General features: G+C 58.1%; 1 protein-coding gene across 1 annotated transcript; it reads left to right on the top strand.

The window, feature by feature from the left end:
* Positions 1-734: 734 nt before the first annotated feature.
* On the top strand, positions 735-22,234 carry ONECUT3 (one cut homeobox 3). Its single transcript, XM_079328584.1, has 2 exons — positions 735-1,838; positions 21,941-22,234. The coding sequence occupies exons 1-2, from the start codon at positions 809-811 to the stop codon at positions 22,231-22,233; spliced, it is 1,323 nt and encodes a 440-aa protein (XP_079184710.1). The 5' UTR covers positions 735-808; the 3' UTR covers position 22,234.
* The last annotated feature ends 1,034 nt before the right edge of the window (positions 22,235-23,268 follow it).

Genomic DNA, 23,268 nt, shown 5'->3' with positions numbered 1-23,268 from the left:
GGACAGGCGTGGGGAAACACGGGGGTGCGGGGACGGGATATTTGGGGTAGACGGGGACAACCAGGCCCTTGGGAAGGGCACGGGGTGGAGAACGGGGGGCAGCGGGAGGCTGGGGACACTGGGAACAGGCACATCCAGAAGTGGTTGGCACAGTCAGATGTGCGTACAGGGAGTGGCCTGCGCTCCTGGCACAGCCAGATGTGCGGAGGCGCAGGTGGGCACTCGGCACCTGCAGCGCTGCCGGACGCGCTCTGGGTACCGGGTGCGGCGGGGAGGGCGTGACACCCGGTCCGGGGAGGGTGACAGGGGTCAGCCCGGGGCGGCGGTGTCACCGCGGGCGGGGGGAAGGTGACCCCGCCGGGGGTCTGGCTCCGGGTCCCGGCTCCCCGCCGCCGGCGGCACCGGGAGAGGTGCGGGGGGGCGGCTCGGTCCGGCGGGGGGCGGGGCGGCGCTGACGTCACGGCCGGGCCAGAGCGAGGCTGCCGGGAGCCGGGAGCCGGCGGCCGAGGCTCCGCAGCCGCCCCGCACCGAGCCCGCGCCCCGCGCACACCCCGCGCAGCCCCGCGCCCCCAGCCCCGCGCCCAGCAGGGCGGGCGGCGGGCGCACCATGCCGGCCTGACCGCGGGGCGCGGACATCGATCCCCGGGCGCGGAGTCTGAATTAATCCGGGCAGCCGGCGCGGGAAGGGGGGGCGGCGGTGGAGGAGGAGGAGGAGGAGGAGGCGGCGGCGGCGGCGGCGGCGGCGGGGGGGTGGGGGAGGAAGGCAGCGAGCGAGCGGGCGAGGCAGCGGCAGAGCCCGGCGGCCACCATGGAGCTGGCGATGGAGAACCTGGGCAGCCTGCACGGCGTCCCGCACTCGCAGCCCGCCGAGCTGCTGAGCCCCGCGCACGGGCGGCAGAGCTCGCACCGCAACCTGGTGCCGCACGGCCGGCCCGCTATGGTCTCGGGCATGGCCTCCATCCTGGAGGGGGGCGACTACCGCGGCGAGCACAGCCTGGGAGCCCCGCTGCACCCCGCCATGAGCATGTCCTGCGAGTCGCCCTCCGGCATGAGCCTGAGCAGCACCTACACCACGCTGACTCCCCTGCAGCACCTGCCCCCCATCTCCACCGTCTCGGAGAAGTTCCACCACCCGCATCACCACCACCACCACCACCACCCACACCAGCGCCTGGCCGGCAACGTCAGCGGCAGCTTCACCCTCATGCGCGACGAGCGGAGCTTGGCCTCCATGGGCAACCTCTACAGCCACTACCCCAAGGACATGCCGGCCATGGGGCAGCCCCTATCGCCGCTGCCCAACGGGCTGGGCAGCCTCCACAACGCCCAGCAGCCGCTGGCCCCCTACGGCCCCGCCGGCCACTTGCCCAACGAGAAGATGCTCTCGCCCAACGGCTTCGACTCGCACGCCGCGATGCTGTCCCGGGGCGAGGAGCACCTGGCGCGGGGGCTGGCGGCGCCCAGCTCGGCCATGATGCCGCCGCTCAACGGGATGCACCCGCACGGGCACCCGCACGGGCAGCCCGGAGCCTCGCTGCTGGGCGAGCGGGAGCGCCCGGCGCCCGGCCCCGGCTCCCAGCCCGGCGGCTCCGGCCAGGTGGAGGAGATCAACACCAAGGAGGTGGCTCAGCGGATCACGGCCGAGCTGAAGCGGTACAGCATCCCACAGGCCATCTTCGCGCAGAGGATCTTGTGCCGCTCCCAGGGGACCCTCTCGGACCTGCTGCGGAACCCCAAGCCCTGGAGTAAGCTCAAGTCCGGCCGGGAGACTTTCCGCAGGATGTGGAAATGGTTGCAGGAGCCGGAATTTCAGAGGATGTCGGCGCTCAGACTGGCAGGTAGGACACGGCACGGCTCGGCTCGGGTCGCCCGCCCCGCGCCTCCGGGCGGGTGGGTCAGGGGGTGCCGCGAACACGCGAGGGAACCTCGGCGGTTCCGGGGTTGCCATCGCGAACTGGGGCCGGGCTCCGGCGCTGTTACCGACCCAGTTTGTAACCAAAGGGAAGGGATGCATATTAAGGTGAGTTATGCCTAAGGCGACCTCCCGCCTCCCGGGGCCTGCTGCTGCCCACGAGAGATACGGGATCGCGGGTGGAGAGAGCCGGTTCGCCGCCGCCCGTCCGCCTGCCCCGGGGATTTCCCTCTCGGTGCCGCCGAACCGGCCCCGTGACACCGGCGGTACATTGGAACTCCTCCGCCGTCTCTTCAGCCGCCGCCTGTCGGTACCGGGGACGCGCTCGGGGGAATCTCCGGGCCGCTCCCTCCGGGCACCGGCTGCCCCGGGCAGAAGGAGCGAGCCCCGCCTGCCCCGTGTCTCCGGTTCCCGGTTGGATTTTGGTCCCGCAGCGCCGTTCCCCGAGGTCTCGCGGTCTCGGGCCGGCCTTTGCTGGAGAAACGCGAGGTTTCTGTGCGGGGGTCGCGAGGGAAAGTGCCGGAGGGTGGGACAGAGGGGACAGCGGCCAGCGGGGACGTGCCCGGCGCTCCACGCCAGCCCCGGCACGGAGCCGCTCCCCCCGGAAACGACCGGAGCTCTTGGCTCCGCGGGGCCGAGCCGTGGCCAACAGAACACACGTTAGCGATTTTTAATTTATTTTTTAAGAAATTCGAGCTCCCCGTGGGAACGGGCAAAGCCAGCGACGAGGACCCGCCGTTATTTATGGGGAAGAGCAGCGTTCATATGTATTTAGTGTAATTCAGTTGCTCTTTAATTAGGGCAGGGTAGTGGCATCTTTTAGTTCCAGTCGATGCCCTATTGAAAAGCAGTTAATAGAATGCAAATTGTTCCTGGCTTTACAAGGTTCTGGTAAATAAAGATTTAAACACTGCCGCGATCGGCCGTTTAATGCCCCCGTTGTTTGGGCTAATTGAGCACCGGGCTCGGGCTTCTGCCTCGCCAGAACTGGAAATAATAATGAATAATTTTAAAATACTATTAGTAATAATAATTAAAAATAACCGTGATGGTGATGGTAAAAAGGCAGTCGCAGCCGTGGGAAGCTCAGGGAGAACCCCACTTCGAGAGGTCCTTGTCCCGGCCCGGGTCAGGGATCTCTGTCCCCGACCCTGCTCGGAGTGTCCCTGTCCCCGCTGTCACCTCTTTGCTCCTCGTGCCGCCGTGGGAGGTTTGTTCACCCCAAAATGATTTTTCTTCCCCGGCGCCGTTTCCCTCGGCGCCAGGGCCGCCATGTCCCATTATTTACAGGAATTAACCCCTCAGATTTCCGGGGAACGGGGTTTGTTCATTTGCTGTCTGTGAAACAGGAAAAAAGCCACCAACCACCAGCCCAGCCTCCCGTCACGAATCCGCCCGTGTTGCTCCCCACGCGGGTCGGAGCCGCCCCACGCGGCTCGCGAGGGGTTCGGCCGAGCTGTCCCTCCGCTGCTGCCGCTTTGTTCCTGCCCCGAGCCCCGCTGCCTCCCGCTTTCGTTTCGCTCCCGCCGCCCTCTCGCCCGCCCGGGCCCGGCCCTGGGGTCCGCCCCAGCCCCCCGGGCTCAGCCCCGGCCCTGCAGCCCCGAACTGCGGGTCTGGGGGAAGGGGTCACGCAGGGGAGGGGGCGGGCCCGAGCCCCCCGGTCGATGCAGGTGAATCCCCAGCCCGGCCCAGCCGAGGCCTCGGGTTGAATCCGCTCGTTCTTCGCGGCTGCGCTGGGCTGGGAGCCTGGAGGGGTCCGGGTGATCGCAGCCTTCTCCCCTGGCAAGCAGGGAAGGGACCTGGGCAGCGAAAGGAATATTTCCTTCCCGGTAAAACGAAAAAAAAAAAAATGTTCGACGTGTGGCACGGCCCGGGGCAAGGACTGGTACTGGTTCTGATCCTATTCCTGGTTCTCTCATGGTTCTATTCCTATTCCTCGTTCTGCTCCTATTCCTATTCCTATTCCTATTCCTATTCCTATTCCTATTCCTATTCCTATTCCTATTCCTATTCCTGGTCTTGGTCCCGTTGCTTGATCCTGTTGCTATTAATATTTTTTTTCCTTTTTTTTTTCTTTTTTTTTTTTTCCCTAATGTTCCTTTTTTTGATCCTAGTCCTAGTCCTGGTCCCGGTCCCGGTCCGGGGCCGCCCACAGGAGTCCATCTGATGGATTAGTCCGACTCAGTGAGTCGCGGATCGATGACCACGCCGAGCCCCTAGAAATGGCACCCGCTGCTTTTCTCCTCTTTCCACCCCAGTTCCCCCCGTCCCGCCGCCCCCTCCGCAGATGAACCATTAATTATTCAGCTGGGAGATGAGGGGGCTGCAGCTCCGGCCGCTCCGGGCTCCCTCCGGCCCCGCTTGACCCAAAGGGCTCCGCAAAAGAGGAGGGGTCCCACGGAGCAACATCTGGGCAGCATCTGGCGGTGCCCAGCCCGTCCCCTCGGGCCATTCATCTCTGCGACCCCAAGCCGCAGACCCCGGCCCACTCCAGATTCATCTCCTCAAACTCTGTGACCGCCCCACGAGGCCTGCGAGGTCCCGTGGGTGATGGAGAGACCCCACGGTGGCACTTTTGGGGGACTCTGCAGGGGTCTGACCCCCACCCGCCAAACCCAGGTCCCTCAAGCCCTGGGGGCGGAAAAGGCATCGCCTCCTTCCCCGAGGGATGGATGATGTGGGGCGGGTGCGTTCCTGCGCTCCCCCGCGTGTCCGCGGAGGGCAGTGGGCTCCTTCCCACCCCGCGTGTCCCTGGCGTAGCTCTGGGTGCGAGCCCCCTCCCCAGCACGGACTTATTCCCACACTCAGGACAGGGAAATTCGCTCCTGGTTATTTCTCGGCAGGGCGACAACACCGTTGTGTCCCTTTTGCGACACGGCGCTCCCCGCTCGCTCTCTTCCCTCGTGTCTAACTCGAAGGGGCGCTCGGGGGTTCCCTCCTCCCGTGGTTTTCCCCCGCTGTGCGTGGAATTCCCCCCGCGGGTGGGGTGCGGCTGGCCCGGTGGGGCCGGGGGCCTGGGCAGCCCTCGGATCTGGACAGTTCCTCCTGTTTTTACATTCCTTCTCCAACCTTTCGTTTTATTTTCTTATTAGCACTTCCACCCCTTTCCCCCCAGCCCCGATTTTTCGTTCTGTATTTTAATATTTTTGTTTTAACTTGGTTTTGTTCGTTTTCTTTCGTTTTCTCTCATTCTCTCTTTCTCTCTTTCTTTTATTTCTTTTCTCCATTTCCCCCTTCCTTTCTTTTTCTTTCTTTTTTCCTTTCTTCTTTTCCTTTCTTCCTTTCTTTTCCTTCCTTCCTTTCTTTTCCTTTCTTTTTTAATTCTTCCTCTCTTCCTATGAATCCCTTCCCCGAACATGTCCCCGCCGCAGCACGACGCGTCGTTATTCAACACAAACCCCCAAAACACCTCGAAACTGCGAGCGCGACCGCGGGGCTGGGCCAAGGCAAATGCCCGAGAGCTCTGACACCACTAATAATTAATGTCACTAATTAATACCGTGAATTAATACACAGACGTGACAGAAAAAGGGACAAGATGGCGCTGAATAAAACCTCGGGAAATACATATATACATAATTTTTTTTTTTCACTAGTTTTGTTTTAATTTCAGCCTTTTTCAAATTACTTTGGCCCAACGACGGCTCCTCCCGGCCCGCGGCCACCGAGCACCGGGACAGCTCCGGGCGGCCCCGGCCCGGGAGAGCGGCGGAAAAGCGCGGACGGTTCCGCTGCTTTCGATCCGCGCGTGGCCGCAGGCGACGGCAAAAAGGTGCCGCAGCCGCGGGGAGTTTTGGAGGACTGGGAACGAATGGGTTTTGTAAAAAAAAAAAAAAATTTAAAATGGACGAAAAGGAGAGTTTGGGGTTCCCGGCTCACAGCGGCTCCTCCCGGCCGGGAGAGCTGCCCACCCAGGGAATAGGAAAAAGATTCGGGAAAGGAAGCAAAGCTTTGTCCACATTGGGGTGAAAAAAAAAAAAGAAAAGAAATCAAAAAGCCAAACCCAAAATAGTGCGGATTTCTTTTTTGTTTTGTTGGGGTTTTTTTCTGTTTGTTTGGGATTTTTTGTTGTTGTTTTTTAGGTTTGTTTTGTTTTGGGTTGTAATTTTTAACTTGAATTGCCTTTTTTTTTTTTCTTAAATTACTATTTTTGCTTGCTAATTTTTTTTTATTTTTAGCTCATAAGTAGAGTTGGAACGAGATGAGCTTTAAGATCTTTTCCCATCCAACCCGTTCTGGGATTCCGTGAATTAGAGGCGACTTTTCTCCGCTGGTGCGGAGCCTCCCGCCGGCGTCTCCGGCTGCGCGCTCGGTTCCTCTCCCTGCTCGGTGTCCCGCAGCTCCTCGTGTCCCTCGGTGCCCGAGCCCCCCGTCCCGCAGCTCCCCGCACCCTCCGCACCGCGCCCGCACCACGCCGCCTCCTTATCAGCGCGGCGGGGCCGCCTCGCTCCGCCCGCGGCTGTTTTTCTGTTTGCTCCTAATCTGAGCGTCAGAAGGGGCCAATAAACCTCCCGCAGGTTAAACATTAAATGGGGTTCCTTCCCCCCACCCCCAGGAAACAACCTCCCCTCTCGCGGGGTGCCGGCTGCCACCCACCCGCCTCTCGGGGGTTCTGTCCCCCCCAAATTCTGCTCCCGAAATCCCCCACGGGCTCTGCAAATCGCCCCAGCCCCGCGGGCCACACCTGGAGCTTGTCTTGGTGCCTCCTTTTATTTTGGGGTCACGTTTTGGGTGGGTTTTTGTTGGGTTTATCTTCTTCTGGGTGTACAACACGGGGGTGATAATTTTTTTCCTTGTCCTGTCAATCGCCACTGAAACCATAAGGGAGAGATAACAGAGAAGAGAAAACTCTCGGAGTGACCTTTGAATCAATTTGAAAAACCTCATTTAACTGATAAGTCTTGAAAGGCCCAGAACTAATTTGAAAATACATCTATTAAAATCTCATTGCCGCTGCCTGGGAGCTGCCGGGAAGGGTGTGCGAGGCGACTTCCCGGGGTCGGGGGAGCCGGGAGAGCAGGTTTAAGCCCTGGTCAACAAAGAGATTGCAGAGCTGACTGCAAAATGATGGGGCTTAGACCAGGAGAAAAATAAGAATATTAAAAGAAAATGGGTTTTTCTTTCCCAGCTGGTGGGGAAAGGGGAGATTTACAGCATTTTCCTGCCATAACCAGGCACGGAGTCTGGGATCGCAGACAGAATATTGGATTTTTTTTATTATTATTTTTTTATTTTTTTTTTCCTTTCACAAAACAAATCCAATATTTTCTCATTCTGCTCAGAGGCAGCTGCAGGGCCGGGGAGCCTGTGGCTCTGGGAGAGGCAGCCGTGCCCCGCTGAGGAGCTGAAGAGGAATCTCTGTGCTCCCATCTCTGCATTTTCCATCCAGCTTCCTTGGTGCTAAAAAAGCAGAGGAAGCAGAGGGATGGTGAAGGCAGGAGAAGAGCAGAGGCAGGGCCCAGACTCCTGTTTCCCTGCCTTGGGAATGTCCTACCTTGCCCTGGGCATCAGCTGGGTGTCAAGGAACAGAAATCCCTGCAGAAACCTCCTGGCCACGGGGGGGCTGCTAGTGTGAGGCTGACTTGAAACACGAGCACAAAAATCAGATTTAAAATGAAATAAACCCCATCAGAGGATGGTTTGAAAGAGCTGAGGCTTGTCAGCTCGGTGGGGGTGTGGAAATCCTGCTCCAGACCTCGGGGTGCAATCTGGGATGCTGCTGCCTTGGGATGGGCTGTGTTTCCTGCAGGAATTGCTGCATCCCGGCTCTGGCAGAACTGGACCCGTCACCTCGCAGCCCCAGCACCCCTCTGGCTGCAGAGGAAGAGTCTCCTGAGCTTCCTGAGGTTTTTGGAAAAGTGCAGGTGGAGCAGGAATGGAGGCATTGGGCAGCTTTGATCTGCCCTCACCCCATATCCACGTTCCCAGCGTGGCTCTGGCCCAACTTCTCTCTTGGATTTGAGCTGGGCTGTCCAAATTGCTGTAATTTAGCGTGAAGCTGAGGCTCAGAAGAGCCCAGGACGAGTCCCATTAACCTGGGACATGATCTGATCCACCCGGGATGTGCATTTGGCCGTGACCCTCCTCCTGCACAGCACCAAGGGCAGCGCAGAGAGGTTGGGGCAGCCCCTGGTTTGGAAAACCGGCCCAAATGGGAAGTTGGAGTCCGAAATTTTCCCCTCTATCCCATCCCCATCCTCACCCAGAAGCGATGCCAGGTGGGAGTGATGCAAGAGTGTGCTGGGGCAGGGAGGGGCTGGCGAGCAGCAGCTTTTGGCAGCCGAGTGTGTTTAATCCTGGCTCCGTGCAGGACTGAGGCCACCGAGTGGCAAAATTTGCTGATTTAACGGAAATTCAAAAATCTCGTTAATACCTCGAATGATACAGAGAGAGATCTCTGTATCCAGCAAGACATAAAACAAGCCGGGCTTGGACGGGAGAAATGGATTTTTAAAACATTTGGTGTTGTTAAAAAATAGCAAAGCAAAGAGGCAATGTGGATTCTCTGGTGCTGGAAGAAGGGACCAGGGTTTTTAAAAATAAAAACCCAATATTAAAATCGAGAGAGATTTCTATGGACAAGGGTAAGATTTCAAGAATGACCCTAATAACTTATCAAATATACGTACATATATATATATATATATACACATAATGAAAAATATAATTTATATATATACAAAATGAAAAATATATATTATATATATATATTCCATTAGAAATCTGCACCAATACTGTAAACACTGGTGGTTTCTGCAGTGCAAGGAGAGGAAGTTCAGAAGTGATTTAAAAGCCATTCCTGGGTTCAAGGTGTTTGATGTTTTATGGAGAAGTTGGATTCAAGACGTTTCCCAGGTGGTGAAGTCAATGCCTTGCCCACATGGGTGGTGTGCAGGGCTGCGGGCTGCTCGGATTGCTTGGATTGCTGGGATTCACTTTGGGATTTGGGAAACATCGTCAGCCCTGGCAGACTGAGGGGGGCTCAGCTCTGCCCAGCCTGGGACAAGGAAATGGAAAATCTCCGAATGGAGCAGGAGGGGAAAGCAGGGGCTGATGTGGGAAGTCTGGGACTGGCTGTGCTCTCCTTGCTTGCAGACGAGGGAGGAAAATCCCGACATCCTGACAGGAGAGGGGAAAAAAAAAAAGAGAGAGAGAGAGAAAGGGAAGAGCAAACTGAACAAATTGCAGTTTTTTCTGCTGCTGCTGCTGCTGCCTTGGCCAGGGGTACCAACCCCGCTGTGCTGGGCTCGGGGCTCAGCAGGATCAGGCAGCAAGGGGAGCTGCTGGTGTCCCAAGCAGGCTGGAGGAGAACAGAGCTCTCCTGCTATAGCAATGAGTCCAGGGAGCCCTAAATGTTTGGGCTGGCAGGGCTGGGTGTGCCGAGGGGTCTCGGTGTGTAGCACAGCTCTGAGGGCACAGCCCGGATATCAAATATAACCCTATAAAACCCCAAACGCACCAACAGCCGGGGAAACACCGCGGGCCGCTGCGATCTGCCAAGGTGATGCCCGAGGAGCCCCAGAGCGGTGCCAGCACGGGCAGGGCAAGCCGAGGGCCATGGCAGGGCTGGCTTTGGCCACTGGAAAATGTCCCAAAGCCTCCCCGCACCGAGTGCCACCAGGTGGAAGCGACACGAGCCGTGACGTGGACGTGCATCCCCACCCAGCTCGTGCCTCAGTTTCCCCGGGCAGCGGGGGGTGAGGGTGCTTTGGCAGCGTGGGGCAGAGCCCTGGCAGCGCCGGGTTATGAAATCCGAGGAACTCGGAGCCTTCTAGGCGGGGGACGAGCTCCCTTGGCGGGAGCCACGCTCCTCCCGGCCGATAAAGAGCAGGTAATGAGCGAAGTCTCTCCATTAGGGATAAAATTGCAAATGCAGCGGGAGCTGCTGACGGGCGATAGCATCAGGGGCTGACAGAGATCTCAGCGCTCCGGGGGAGCTGCTCCCATTGCGGTGACAGCATCCCAGCCCTGCGATTTTCCCATGGATCTGGCCCTGCTCCGTATTTTTTCCCATTTTCCGAGGGTCCCTTGTTTATCCTGATGCGGCACCCCCCGGATAAATTCCAGCCCGGGATGGGGGGTGGATCTCCGCTGCGTTTTCCTCTGTGGATGGAGCAGCACCTGGCGCAGTTTGGCTGCAGTGTGATGCTCGATGCCAAGAGATCCCCTCCCCATCTGCCCCCCAACTGGCAGGGGAGGGGGGATGGTGGCACTGCCCTGCCAGGCTTCAGAGTCACCCCAAGGCCTCTGGAAATGGATGCCTGGATCAATGTCTGACGTTAATCCTCTTTAGGGGACCAAACTGCGGAATTTTGGTGACATTTCTCAGGTGGAAGGCAGTGAATCCGTACTCTGGTATTTCCAGAGGAGCTCTCCTGGACTCCTGCTGGACCACCCAAAGCCACTTGCTCACTTGCCCACACACACGGGCAGCCAGAAAACAGAAACTGAAATATCAATCATCAAAATCAAGGCATTTATTTGAGGAAAGATGGTTCCAAACCGGCTCGGTTTTCTTGGAAAAATTTTGAAACGATCTCCCCAAACCCATAACAACCTTTTCACCCCAAACTGATGATTCCTCTGCCTTAACAGCTCCAAGAAAAACCCAGATTATTTATTTGCACTGGTTTTTGTCACCGTGGTGAGGTGGTCGTCGCAGTGGGGGTGAGCCAGGTTCTTCTTCCTTAGGAAAAGGGACCCCGGGAGGACATTTAGGGCATTGGGGGGCTCAGGGGCCCCCTCAGCCTCGTACCCCAGAACATTTTCGGGGTGTTTGCGGAGGGTTTGTGCTTCCTCTGGGTGACCGATTCATTCCGGGGCTCCCGGAGCCGGTGTCGCAGCCCAGCTCGGGTACCCCGGGGGTGCCGCTGGTGGGAGGGTCAGTGTCATTGTCATTGTCACCTGATAGAGCCCTCGGCAGTGTCACCTGGCAGAGCCCCCGGGTGTGTCACTAGCAGAGGCTCCCGGCAGTGCCACTGTCACTGTCACCTGGCAGAGCCCTCCGGAGTGTCGCCGGCTGTGCAAGGACCGGAGGAAAGGGGCAGGAATGGACATGGGGACGGGAGGTGCGAACCAAGGGTTGCTGGGCTCTGGGCTCGGGCAGAGCTGTGACACCCCCGGGTCCCCTCACTCCCTCCTCTCCTCCCTTTGCTCTTCCTCCTCCTTATTTTCTTTTTCTTTTTTTCTGTCTTCTTTACCTTTTTCTCCATTTTCCCCTCTTTTTATCGTTCTCTCTTTTCAGTTGTTCCCCTTACTCTTTTTCCTTTTTCTTTCCCCTTTTCCTATCTTTCTCTTTTTATTTTCCTTATATTTTTCCTTTTATTTTTTTCTTATTTATTTTTCTTCCCATTTTCCTTCTTCTTCTGCATCCCTTCTCCTTTTCCTCTTCTTTTTCTCTCTCTTCCTTCACTTTATTCCCTTTCCCCTTGACTCATTTCTCTCCGTTCTCTTTCCCTCCCTTCACTCTCTCCTTTCCTTCTCAACCCATTTTACCCAAATCCCTTTTCCAGACACTTTCCAAGGGAAACCATTCCCTGTAAGCATTCCCAAGCCCCTTCCCCGAGCTGTGCTGTCACATTCCACCGTCCCACCTTCGGGGGGAAGCCCTGGGGACGGACAGCTCCTGCTCAGGGAACAGGGGAAGGGAATAGGGGCAGGGAATAGGGGAAGGGAGTGGGGCAGAGAATAGGGGCAGAGAATAGGGGGAGGGAATGGGAGCAGAGGATGGGGCAGGGAATACGGACAGATGATAGGGGGATGGAATAGAACAGGGAATAAGGGCAGAGGATAGGGGTAGGGAATGGGGCACGGAATAGGGGCAGAGGATAGAGGGATGGAATAGAGCAGGGAATAGGGGCAGAGGATAGGGGCAGGGAATAGGGGAAGGGAATAGGGGCAGGGAACAGGGGCAGTGAATAGGGGCAGGGAATGGGGGCAGCAAATGGAGCAGGGACTAAGGGCAGGGAATGGGGCAGAGGAAGGGGGATGGAATAGATCAGGGAATAGGGGCAGGGAATGGGGGGATGGAATAGATCAGGGAATAGGGGCAGGGAATGGGGGGATGGAATAGATCAGGGAATGGGACAGGGAATGGGGCTGGGAATAGGGGCAGAGCATAGGGGCAGGGAATGGGAGCAGCAAATGGAGCAGGGACTAGGGGCAGGGGATAGGGGCAGAGGATGGGGAGATGGAATAGAGCAGGGAATGGGGCAGAGGATGGGGCAGGGATTGGGGCAGGGAATGGGGCAGGGATTGGGGCTGGGAATAGGGGCAGAGGATAGGGGGATGGAATAGAGCAGGGAATGGGGCAGGGATTGGGGCAGGGACTGGGGCAGGGATTGGGGCTGGGAATAAGGGCAGAGGATAGGGGGATGGAATAGATCAGGGAATGGGGCAGAGGACGGGGGGATGGAATAGAGCAGGGATTGGGGCAGGGAATGGGACAGGGATTGGGGCAGGGAATGGGGCAGCTCTTTCGGGATGAATCCCCCCTTCCCGCAGCCCTCCCCGCAAACCTGCCCGCGAGCTGCCGCCGGTCACGTCGCCATCAAAGTGATGTGCCAGCAATATCCAACACGCAGTTAAAGCCACTCGTGGGAGTTTCAATAAAATCGACCGGGCAGGATCAATGGGCTGCGCTGGCCCCATCCCCACATGGAATGGGGCGGGGGAGCGGAGCTGGTACAGGAAAAACACCCAGGGCTGAGAAATAGGGGCGGTAGGAGGGGGGAGCTGATTACAAATCTATCCCATCCTTGCCGTGATTAATTGCTGCTTTACCAGAAGGAACAGCGCGGGGTGGGGGTCATTTTTAAAGGTAACGTTGAGGAGGGAGTTTCTCTGCTGTCTTTGGAGCCCTTTTCCCGTGGGTTTCCCTCCCAGCAGAATGGGGCCGGGAGCAGCAGCCGGTAGGGACAGTGGTTATTCACCACACCCCCCAGCAGCGATTTGGGAGTTGGGAAGAGCCCTCCCCAGGCACGCAGGGGAAGCTGAACCCCATCCAGCTGGGATCACTGGTGTCCCAGTGCTGGGACCCTGCTGTAGAGCTGGCTCAGCTCGCAGCCAGGGCATCGCTTGATGGACCACGGGGTCCAGGTTCCGGCTGCCCCTCACCCTAAAACTCCCCTGAGCAGCCCCTTCACCCCACGCTGGGACTTTGAAAGGGTTCTGCGTCCTCCCCAGCTCTCAGGGGGTCTCGGTCCTGCCCTGCCCTCCCGGAGTTGCCCAGCTCAAATTAAAACATCATCCATCGTTACAGTGGCAGCGCATAATCCCTGGCAGATCAGTGCAATTACTGCGGGAAATGCCTTGGGAGCTGAACTAATAACGCCGGGCCGGTGTATTAAGAGTCACTGGCTTAGTGCCGGCCACGCCACAGCGGCCCCACGAGCGTGGGGGGACGGCCGGGGACACCCCGGGGGCAACGGGGTCACAGTGGGGCTCGGGGTGGGGGTTGTGTGGGGTTTTGGGGTGGTTTTCCTGCCCCCTGCCGCATATGTGTGGGGCAGTTATGGAGCAAGGATGGATAGGGATGGGGCAGAGATGGACAGGGATGGGGCAGAGATGGACAGGGATGGGGCAGAGATGGGGCAGGGATGAGGCAGGGATGGGGCACGGATGGGGCAGGGATGGGGCAGTGATGGGGCAGAGATGGACAGGGACGGGGCAGTGATGGACACTGATGGACAGGGATGGGGCAGGGATGGGGCAGTGATGGGGCAGAGATGGACAGGGATGGGGCAGGCATGGGCAGGCATGGGCAGTGTTGGCAGCAACGGAGGCACACGGAGTTTTCCTGCCCCGCACCCGGGCCGGGCAGCGCCATTCCCGTGTCACCCGGGCTTTCCCATTCCGTCCCCCCCCCCGGGGCGCGGGTGGACTGCTCCATCCCGTGTGCGCGGAGCGCCCGGACCGACCCATAGCGCTGAGTGCGGGGGGAGTCCGGGCCGGTCCATCGGGCAGCGGGGGGGGGCGTGGCGGGCTGTACCACCGAGCCGCCCCGGGGGGGAGTGCGCGCGGCCATCCGCAGGGGGGCGCCATTGCGGCGGGCACGGCCCAGAGCGGAGGGGGGGGGTGTGGGATAAACCATTCTCGGCTGCGGGGGGAGCGGGCCGGACCAGCGCTCCGAAATGGCGGGGGAGGGGGGGTGGGGGAGGGCGAGACCCCTCCTCACCCTCAGGCCGGGAGGGGTCGGTGTCACCCTGGGCCGGAGGGGTGAGGGGGACACAGCTGAGCGAGCAGCAGAACGGGGTTTGTCACCGCCGCTGGCACAGAATTCCAGAGCGGTTTGGGTTGGACGGGACCTCAACGCCCCTCAGTGCCACCACTGCCATGGCAGGGACACCCCCACTGTCCCAGGCTGCTCCAGCCCCAATGTCCAGCCTGGCCTGGGACACTGCCAGGGATCCAGGGGCAGCCACAACTGCTCTGGGCACCCTGTGCCAGGGCTCCCCACCCTCCCAGGGCACAATTCCTGCCCAATATCCCATCCAGGCCTGCCCTCTGGCACTGGCAGCCATTCCCTGTGTCCTGTCCCTCCATGCCTTGTCCCCAGTCCCTCTCCAGCTCTCCTGGAGCCCCTTCAGGCCCTGCCAGGGGCTCTGAGCTCTCCCTGGAGCCTTCTTTTCTCCAGGTGAGCACCCCCAGCTCTGCCAGCCTGTCCCCAGAGCAGAGGGGCTCCAGCCCTTGCAGCATCTCCCTGATTCCTCTGCACTGGCTGCAGCAGCTCCACGTCCTCCTGCTGCTGCTGCCCAGGGCTGGGGCAGCTCTGCAGGTGGGGTCTCACCTGAGCAGGCAGAGGGGCAGAATCCCCCCCTGCCCTGCTGCCCACGCTGGGGGCTCAGCCCAGCACAGGGGGGTTTCTGGGTCAGTGCCCATGGCTGGGGCAGCTTGAGCCTCTCACCCACCAACACCCCAAATCCTTCTCCCCAGGGCTGCTCTCCATGAGTTCATCTCCCAGGCTGTGCTCAGGGATGGGCACCTGCCTCCCGTGCTGGCAGGAGTGGGAACACCTGAGATTTGGGGTCACATTGGGGCTGGGCTGTGACAAGGGGTGACAGAGGGCTGGGAACTGTCCAGAAAGTCTGGGGGTCTCCTGGAGTGGGGCCTCAGCCCTTGGAAAGGCTCCAGGCTGGATCTCCCTGGAGCTCAGGGGCAGCCAATGTCCCTGTGCAGATCATCCTGGCCACCTTCAGAGGGTGCTGGGGACACAGACCTTGGGCAGACCTGAGGATTACAGACTGTCCTGGTTTTGCCTGCACCACAGAGGAAGAAGCTCAGCAACTCACCGAGAGTTGATTCAGCCAAGCCCAAGGGACTTTCCAATCTCACACTCAGTGAATGTACCCAGAATCAGATTTAACCAGGAAATGCTGGAAACTCTTGGGGTTTTCCCCTTCCACTGCTTTTTCCCTTTCTCCAGCACATGTTCTGTGGCTGATGATGGTTCTGGGCTCTCTCTGGACTCTGAGAGCAGCTCAGGGCCAACACACACTCTGATGAAAGATGTGTCATTGACACTGAACTTGCTCCTTGCCCCTGCTCAGAGCTCCAGCAGGAGCAGGCTGATGGAAATCCCTGAATCCCTTTCTGACCCAGCACCAGCCCCTCCTGCAGCTGTGACACAAATCAAACCCCAAACTCCCCTTTCCCCCCCAGAATCTGTAACTGGGGCTCTTGCACCGGCACTGAGCACGGGCAAGTCGCGCTGACTCCGAGGGAAACTTATTTCAGGGGATGGAGCTTTTCCAGCCGCGCCCCCTCCTCATCCCCTCCATCCCTGCGGGCGCTGCCGCTGCTGCCTGACTCCGGCACTTCATTAGCACCAATTTGCTCTCGTCACGCTAAGTGGTGCTGACTCGGGAGAGCAGTGAGGAGATCCGAGCAGCCGCGAGCACTCCCAGGGCTCCTGCCTCACCACAGCAGCTGCTCCCCATGGCCCTGGTCTCCACCCGAACAATAAAAGAAGCTGATCCTGGTCCAAAAAAAAGGCATGGAAAGGGAGGAAATAGGGCAAATGGGGGAAGAGTGAGGAAACGAATTCCCAGCAGAGCTGATCCCAGTTCCCCTGGATGATGGGGAGAGCAGAGGGGGGCACCAGGTCTGCCTTCATAAAGGTGTCTGCAAAAGCCAGTGGGAAAGGAAACCTCTGCAGAAAGGAGCTGCAACTCACAACAAACAAACAACAAACTCCCTTTTTTAAAGTCATGTGGAACTGTTTCTGTGTCCCTGAGAGGGGTTTGGTGGCTTCCACCAGGGCCAGAACAGCTCACCTGGAAAGCACAAGAATAAAATCAGGGCAAATGTGGAGGGATGGAGCCAAGCCACAACTCCTTTGTAAGGCTTCATCCGCCCTCAAACCAGACAAACTCGTCTGCTTCAGTGCTGGGAAAGCTGAACATGCCACCCATGGAAGAGCAGGCCAAGCCTGAGAAGGGCAGGAGAGGAAATGGGGTGTCCTGGGGGCTCTGCTGTGTGTTGGGGCAGCTCCCAAATCAGGAAGAGATGGGACCCTCACTGAACAGAGGACGGACAGCTTGTGCTTCCCTTTCCAAACCCTTCCCTCCAGATGCCAGGCTGTGGGCAGTGTGTGGGGTGCTCAGTGTGGGCAGAGCTGGCAGCCCCGTCTGGCTGGATCAGAGCTGCTCCCAGGGACGAGCACGAGCCACCGAAACCTCGGCGTGGGAAGGGATGGGATGGGAAGGGAAGTGCAGGCGGCAGCGCTTTGTCTCATCTCATCTCGTCTCATCTCGTCTCATCTCGCTCATCTCCTCATTCGCAGCCTTCAGAGGGAGATTTAATTTGCTGGGCTCGGGGAAGCGGCTCCCCCTGCAGCGCTGGCTGCATACCAATGACCAGGGGCTCTCCTCGTCCGGCAGAATCCCGGGGAAGCCTGGCCCCACAGGCGGGGACACGGGGACATGGGACACGTGTGGGGCTGGCAGCTCGGGCTGGGCTGTGTCAACCCTGCCCAGCAGGGCTGGGAGGCTCTGCAGGCACATCACAGCTCCTGCCACATCTCTCAGCCTCTGAGCAGCCTCTGTTGGCTTTTATTTCACTAGAGTGGCTCAGATGCTGTGGCTCACCACAAGTCTTGGGGCCCAGAAAGGGATTTATTCATCATGTGCTGCTGAAGTCTGGGGGATCCCAGCAATGGGCACTGCAGGGCAGGCTCTGCTCCTGTCATTCCATGGGAGACACCACATCCCCTGTGCACCCCTGTTTATCTGTGTTTGGATCCAAATGGGTTGAGAAAGTTGAGGGGTTTTTTTGGAGCATTTTCCTTTGTTCTATACTGCTGCCTGTCCTGTCAGCATTGTGTTCTTCCATCTGGTGAAGATCTGAATTTCTGCTGGAGATCCCTATTTGTGGCAAATCTCTTTGGCCTCTTTTCCTGCACTGCAAAGAGAAGTCAAACCAAGCTCTCAGAGTTGTCCCAGCACCACTGTGCAAACCAAAGGATTTCTGGTTTGCAGATAGAGCTCCCTGATCTCTGCTCCAGCTCTGGGGGAGAAGATGCCATGGGGTTCATTTATACCCTGTGTGAGGCTCTGGACTCATCCCTGTTTGCTCAGAGCTGAAGCTCCCAAAACCTTCCAGAACAGTGAGGTGAGGACTGAACCAGTAACACCCAGCCCCCTTCTCAGAGAGGGAGAGACATCACAGAACCGTGGAATTGTTAAGGCAGGAAAAGACCTCTTAGATCAAGTCCAGCCATCAACACAGCACCATTCACATGTTCCTGCTAAAACATGTCCCCAAATGCCACATCCACACACTTTTTGAACACTTCCAGGGATGGTGACTCCACCATTTCCCTGGGCATCCTGTGCCAGCACTGGGAAACCTTTCCCATGAAGAAATTTTCCCTAATATCCAATCTAAACTTCCCTTGGTGCAACTTAAGGTCATTTCCTTCTGTCATTTGTTACTTGGGAGAAGACACCAACCCCCACCTGGCTTCAGCCTCCTTTGAGATCCCTCTGTCCCTTCAAGGAGAGGGGGAAACTGAGGCAGCCCAGGGGCTGGGCCCATCTTGAAGGCACAGAGAGAATCCAGCTTTGCCCTGTGCCCACCAATGGAATCAGCCCATCCCACCTTTGCACCAGGGAAACCTGTCCCCACCTGGCCAACCACATCCAGGTTCCCTCTCTCCATCCCTTCCTCCACCTCCTTCTGAACTCATAAATGCTCCTCGATCCCTTTCCACCCCTGGGAGATGATTTGACAAGGAGAAAAAGAGAGAAACCCGTGGGTTTTGTGCAGATTCCTCCCCCCCAGCCTTGCTTACAGCCGCCGTGCTGGCTCTGAAAGCCCCTGGCTGCCTTTTGTGATTTCAACAAATCACCAGCACTTAAGCAAAGTGGGCAGAAAATTACAGGTTGTATTGCAAGTGAATGGAGAGGGAGAGCACGCTGGGGCTGAAAACCAGAGGTTTGCGGGTATAATAGAGAAAGCAGGGGCTAACAGGCTGTGGAAGCCTGCAAAGCCATCAGGTATTAGTTAAATGCTTCGCGGGGCTCACGCTGCGAGGCATAATCGCAGTTCCTGAGCAGCAGCCATTTGATTGTCTCTATTATGTCCCCTCTGAAATGATTTGGGAGATGTTTTGCTCGGAGCTGTCAAGGTTAAGTCAAGGAAAACGCGCTCCCTGTGACACGAGGCTCCCGGGAGGCAGAGCCCTCCGGGAGGAGGTGGGATGCCTCTGCTCCTGGAGCTCTCTCCTGCTTTCCCTGCAAGGTTCCTCCTTGTCTCTGCTGCTTGTGGTTTTGTCTGCAGCCAGATCAGAGCTGCCTTAGGGGTGGGATTGTTTGGGTTTGCTGCCTGGTGTGTGGAGGGATCTGTGCGCTCAACCCGTCCCATGTCTGGTGTCCCCTCCCTGGCACTTCTGGGCTCCCTGGTTGGGTTTGGAGGGTGTGAAATGAGCTGGGGAGGGGTTGAGGGGTTGAGACCCCACTGTGGGCGAGCCCAACCCCTTACTGACCAACAGAGCTATGGGAGACCTCAATCCATGGTTGGTCCTTGCACTCCAGGGTCCTCTGTGCCCCAGGACAAGCCCAGCAATAAATCCTGTCCTTTGAGGACACGATTCAGAGGCAGGGGTGGAAATGTCCCCAACCCCACAGGCCACAGAGACCCGGGAAAGACATGATGGAAAAACAGCATTTAACCAAGGTTGGGCTGTTTGGATCTTGGGGAAAAAAGGGATTTTGAAGCACAAAGGAAATAGCTGATATGGGTGGGATCAGAGCCGTGCTCCTGGCTGCCCCTCAGCCCTGGCTGCCCGCGGGGACAGGGACAGGGACAGGGACAGGGACAGGGACAGGGACAGGGACAGGGACAGGGACAGGGACAGGGACAGGGTCAGGCACCGCCCAGGGGATGGGGAATGGGAAGCAGATCCTGCACGGAGGGTTTGATGGCTGCCGTAAATAGAGCCGAGCAGCTCCCCATCGATCGCTGCTGTGCCGAGTTGTAATTAGATTGAGCTGGGGGAGAGGGTGTTGGGCTGCATCAGCAGAAAGGGAAATTAATAAATAAACAAACGAGCACAGGAAATGTGGGATGAGCCGCCGGCGGCAGCGCGGGCTGGAAATAACCCAAAATAGCAGGAGGGGTGGGTGAGGAGCAGGATGTCACCTGTGCCTGACAGTGGCACTGCTTTTTCTGCAGCAGCACAGTGGCACCAGCAAGGCCCTGATGGTTGTGTTTGCCTCAGAGCTCAGAGTTATTAATGGGAGACTGGGCTGTAAAAATCCCTCCTAAAACAGGGATGGGAGGTTGGGAAGCTGAAGGCTGAACCTGGGGCTGGATGTCCAGCACTGTGGGGGGAATGGGTGCCAGCAGGAGAGCAAGAGGACAAACTGGATTGCCAGGGTGACAGCTGGGTGACATCCACAGGTCCCATGGGGACATGGAAGACATTCCAAGTGTTGTCCAAGCCCTGTGCATGGGGTGTGAGGAGCTCACCCTGGACACAGCAGGAGCTGGACATGCTGGGAGGGTGTGGGGAGGGGGCACAAGTGTGGGGGGAATTTTTCTGTTTGCTGTTTGGCTTGGGGGGATGTTTGGGGAGGGTCTTTTTTTTTTTTATAATTCATGTCTGGGGAAAAAATAAAAAAGTCAAATTTTCCATAAAGGTTTTTTTTTGTTTGTTCTTTTTGCAAGCATCTGATGGTCATAGGGTAGGTTTCCACATTCTCTGCTGCCTGTTTGAGTAAGGTACCCCTGGGACAGGGTCCCCTGGCATCACTCAGAGTGTCCCTCTGTCCCTAAGGATGGTGGTGTGCAGCCAAACCTGCTTTGGGGGGAAGAAGGGGAGGGGAAGGTTCTCCACTGGTTTACCAGGGGTGGCTGATTTGGACTGAGAGTGGTTGGTCGTGTCCAGCTCTGTGCCTCTCGTCCCTTGCCCAGTGGCAGCAGAGCTGGTGGCTCCCAGCACAGGGACAGGACCAAGCCCAGCAGCTGGGACACAGAGCTAAATCTGCTGGATAAATTGTCTGCTTCAGTGAGCTCCAGATTTGCCCAGCTCTGGGAGGAAGGGTGGATATCATCCTTCTGTCTCAGCTCCAGGTGATGTGAGGAGGGCTTGGAGTGGAGGCAGCTGAGGAACTGCAGGTAGAGGAGATTGCTTGTTGTCCAGTGAGGAACAAATCACTCCAAACACCCTCCCAGTACTGCTGGGCTACTCACTGCCTCCCCTTTGGCTGTGGAGGTGTGTTTGGAGGGCAGGAAGGGCTTTAGTCCAAGGGGAATTCCTGTCCCATCCCTGCAGCATCTCAGCCTTGGCCTCCAGCCCCTCTGGGCTCCCTGCTTGGGAGCTGAACTTTGACCCTCCAGGACAAAGAGGCTCCTGCAAGTGCCTGAGAAATCTGTCACCCAGACAGCAAATGTCTCAAGGGACCTGTGCCTTCCCTGCAAAATCCTCCAGCAGATCTGAATCAAGAAACCCCAAAGGCTGAGAGGTGCTGCTGCCCTGGGCTAGAGCAGCATTTCCTTTGGAAAGTCCTTAGCCCACAGTTTGCTCTCTCTTTTATGAGCTTCCCAGGAGGAAATGCTTTGTCCCCAGCTGTGTGGGGTCAGATCCATGCCCTGCCTCACCCGTGGCATCTCGGGTTCCTGCAGTTCTGCAGGAACTGCAGTTCTGCAGTTGAGCCACAAGCACCCAAATGAAACCTTGACAGCTCCAGGGTGAGCCCTGCTTTGAGCAGGGACTGGACCAGCCACCTCCACCATTTTCTAATTTATAGTTTATAGCAAAGGTCCCCTTGTCCCACCTCTTCCACCAACAGCATGCTTGATATCCCCACTATTAAAATTCCTATCTTTATTTATTTTACTCACTTCCCTCTCTGCCCTCATGCAGTGTGCTGGGGTCAGGGGGGCTTTCCTGGCTTCCCCACATGACAGCCCCTCTGTGCTGACCTTTGGCTCAAGCCAAACCTGTAGGGAAAGCTTTTAATTCATTGCTGACAAATGTGCCAGGGGATCTGGTAGCAAAGGCACACAGGGGACACAGAATTTCCTGGAGCCTCCAATGACTCAGACAGGAAAACTCCTTCCCTGAGCAGGTGGATCCATGATCAGTCCTTCCAAACTGTGGGATTAAGGCTGCAGAGTGACCTTTCCATAATATCCCTGTCCCTGGCTCTTTTCTGCATTTCCCAGCTGGCAGCTGGATGTGTGACCAAGACACACCAGCTCACTGAGTCCTCCAGGGAGATCCACAGAGGTGATGAGGAGGGATGACCCCCAAAATTTAGGGATGAATCCCAGTCTCTGGGAGCAGAGCTGTCCAAAGCTTTGCTCAGTCTCTAGTCCCAGGGTCAGCTGGAGATGCTGAGAGTTTTCCTGGGCTCCCCCCAGGCTTTTGTCACACCGGTGTCACAAGAGCTCATTGTCCCTTCTCAGCATTTGCTCAGGAGGGAGGAAGAGGAGGGAGCGGTGGGACAGGAGTGTGGGGAGGCAGCCCGGGGCCAGGGCGGGGAGCCCAGCTAACAGCCCTGTTGTCTCTTTGCACACCTGCAGCCTGCAAACGCAAGGAGCAGGAGCAGCAGAAGGACCGCAGCCTGCAGCCCAAGAAGCAGCGCCTGGTCTTCACGGACCTGCAGCGCCGCACCCTGATCGCCATCTTCAAGGAGAACAAGCGCCCGTCCAAGGAGATGCAGATGACCATCTCCCAGCAGCTGGGGCTGGAGCTCAACACCGTCAGCAACTTCTTCATGAACGCGCGCCGGCGCTGCATGAACCGCTGGCAGGAGGAGCCCGGCGCCAACCCCGGCGTCCCCTCGTCGTCTACAAGCACTTTCTCCAAAGCATGATGTCCCCCCTGCCCCTTCCTGGATGTCCCCCCCTCATGACAAAGCCAACCCCAGACTCACACGCATGGCCTGACCGGGGTGGGTGCTTTTGGGGTGGCTCTGTTGGCTTCCCAAACCCTCAGATGGGTGTCACCCGTGGGTCACCTCCTCCTGCCACCTCCTCCTGCTGTCACCTCCTGCTGTCACCTCCTCCTGCCAGCTCGTGCAGCAGGGACAGGGTTTGTGACCAGGTCAGCTCCATCCTGGGTGGGCTCAGAGGAAACCTGTGGGGAGCCAGGGGAGGTGTGGGATGGAGAGAGGAGCGAGGCTCTGTTTGGAAGGATCCCTGGTCCTTGGGGATCACAGAGCCTTGTGTTCCCCTGCCCATGAGGGTTTTTGGGGACAGTGGCCCATCCTGACCTCTTGACCAACCTTGATCTGCCACAGCTATCCTTATGGCTCCCACGGGGTGGGGGATAGAGCTGGGGGTGACACAAGAAGGGGTGTCACAGGCTGGGCTCTGGCACAGCCCCACTGCACCAGGGCCACACCTGCCGTGCTCCTAAGGGGACTGAGCAGGGAAGGTGCTCCCAGTGTGCCTGGAGGGCTCCTGCCAGCTCCCTGCTTGCTGGAGGTTTTCCCCTCTGAGGTGCAGTGGGTTCCCCAAGGCAGCCAGCCCCTCTGTGCCAGCACCACACGGCACTTCTGCCCCTCGAGGCTTGTGCAAACCTGGCTGAGGCCATCCCTGTACCCCCCATTTCCTCTATGGGCACCTTCCTCTGACCCCCCCGGCCACTCCAGGAGCACCCACACCCCAGGCCCCTCATGCACAGCCCCCAACCCCCGAGAGCCCCAGATCCCTCCCAGAGAAGCTCCAGGGCAGAGGAGCCCCCTCCTGCCCCAGGGACCCGAGCACCCCCATCCCAGGGGACGCGGCTGCTCCGCCCCGCAGCAGCTCACAGAAGCACATTTTAGCCACAGGAATCGGGTATTTAAAAATAACAATTGTTCCAAAGGAGACGGGAGCAGAGACTCGGAGCGAAGGATCTGATCTTT

This window comes from Erithacus rubecula, assembly GCF_903797595.1.
Source record: "Erithacus rubecula genome assembly, chromosome: 28".
Taxonomy (NCBI): Eukaryota; Metazoa; Chordata; class Aves; order Passeriformes; family Muscicapidae; genus Erithacus; species Erithacus rubecula.
This window is presented reverse-complemented; position numbering and strand designations above follow the sequence as displayed.

Excerpts from the sequence above, each read along its gene's own strand:
- ONECUT3 (XM_079328584.1), top strand. The coding sequence starts at position 809 with ATGGAGCTGGCGATGGAGAACCTGGGCAGCCTGCACGGCGTCCCGCAC. Across the intron at positions 1,839-21,940 it reads GTCGGCGCTCAGACTGGCAG|CCTGCAAACGCAAGGAGCAG; the intron begins GTAGGACACGGC and ends GCACACCTGCAG.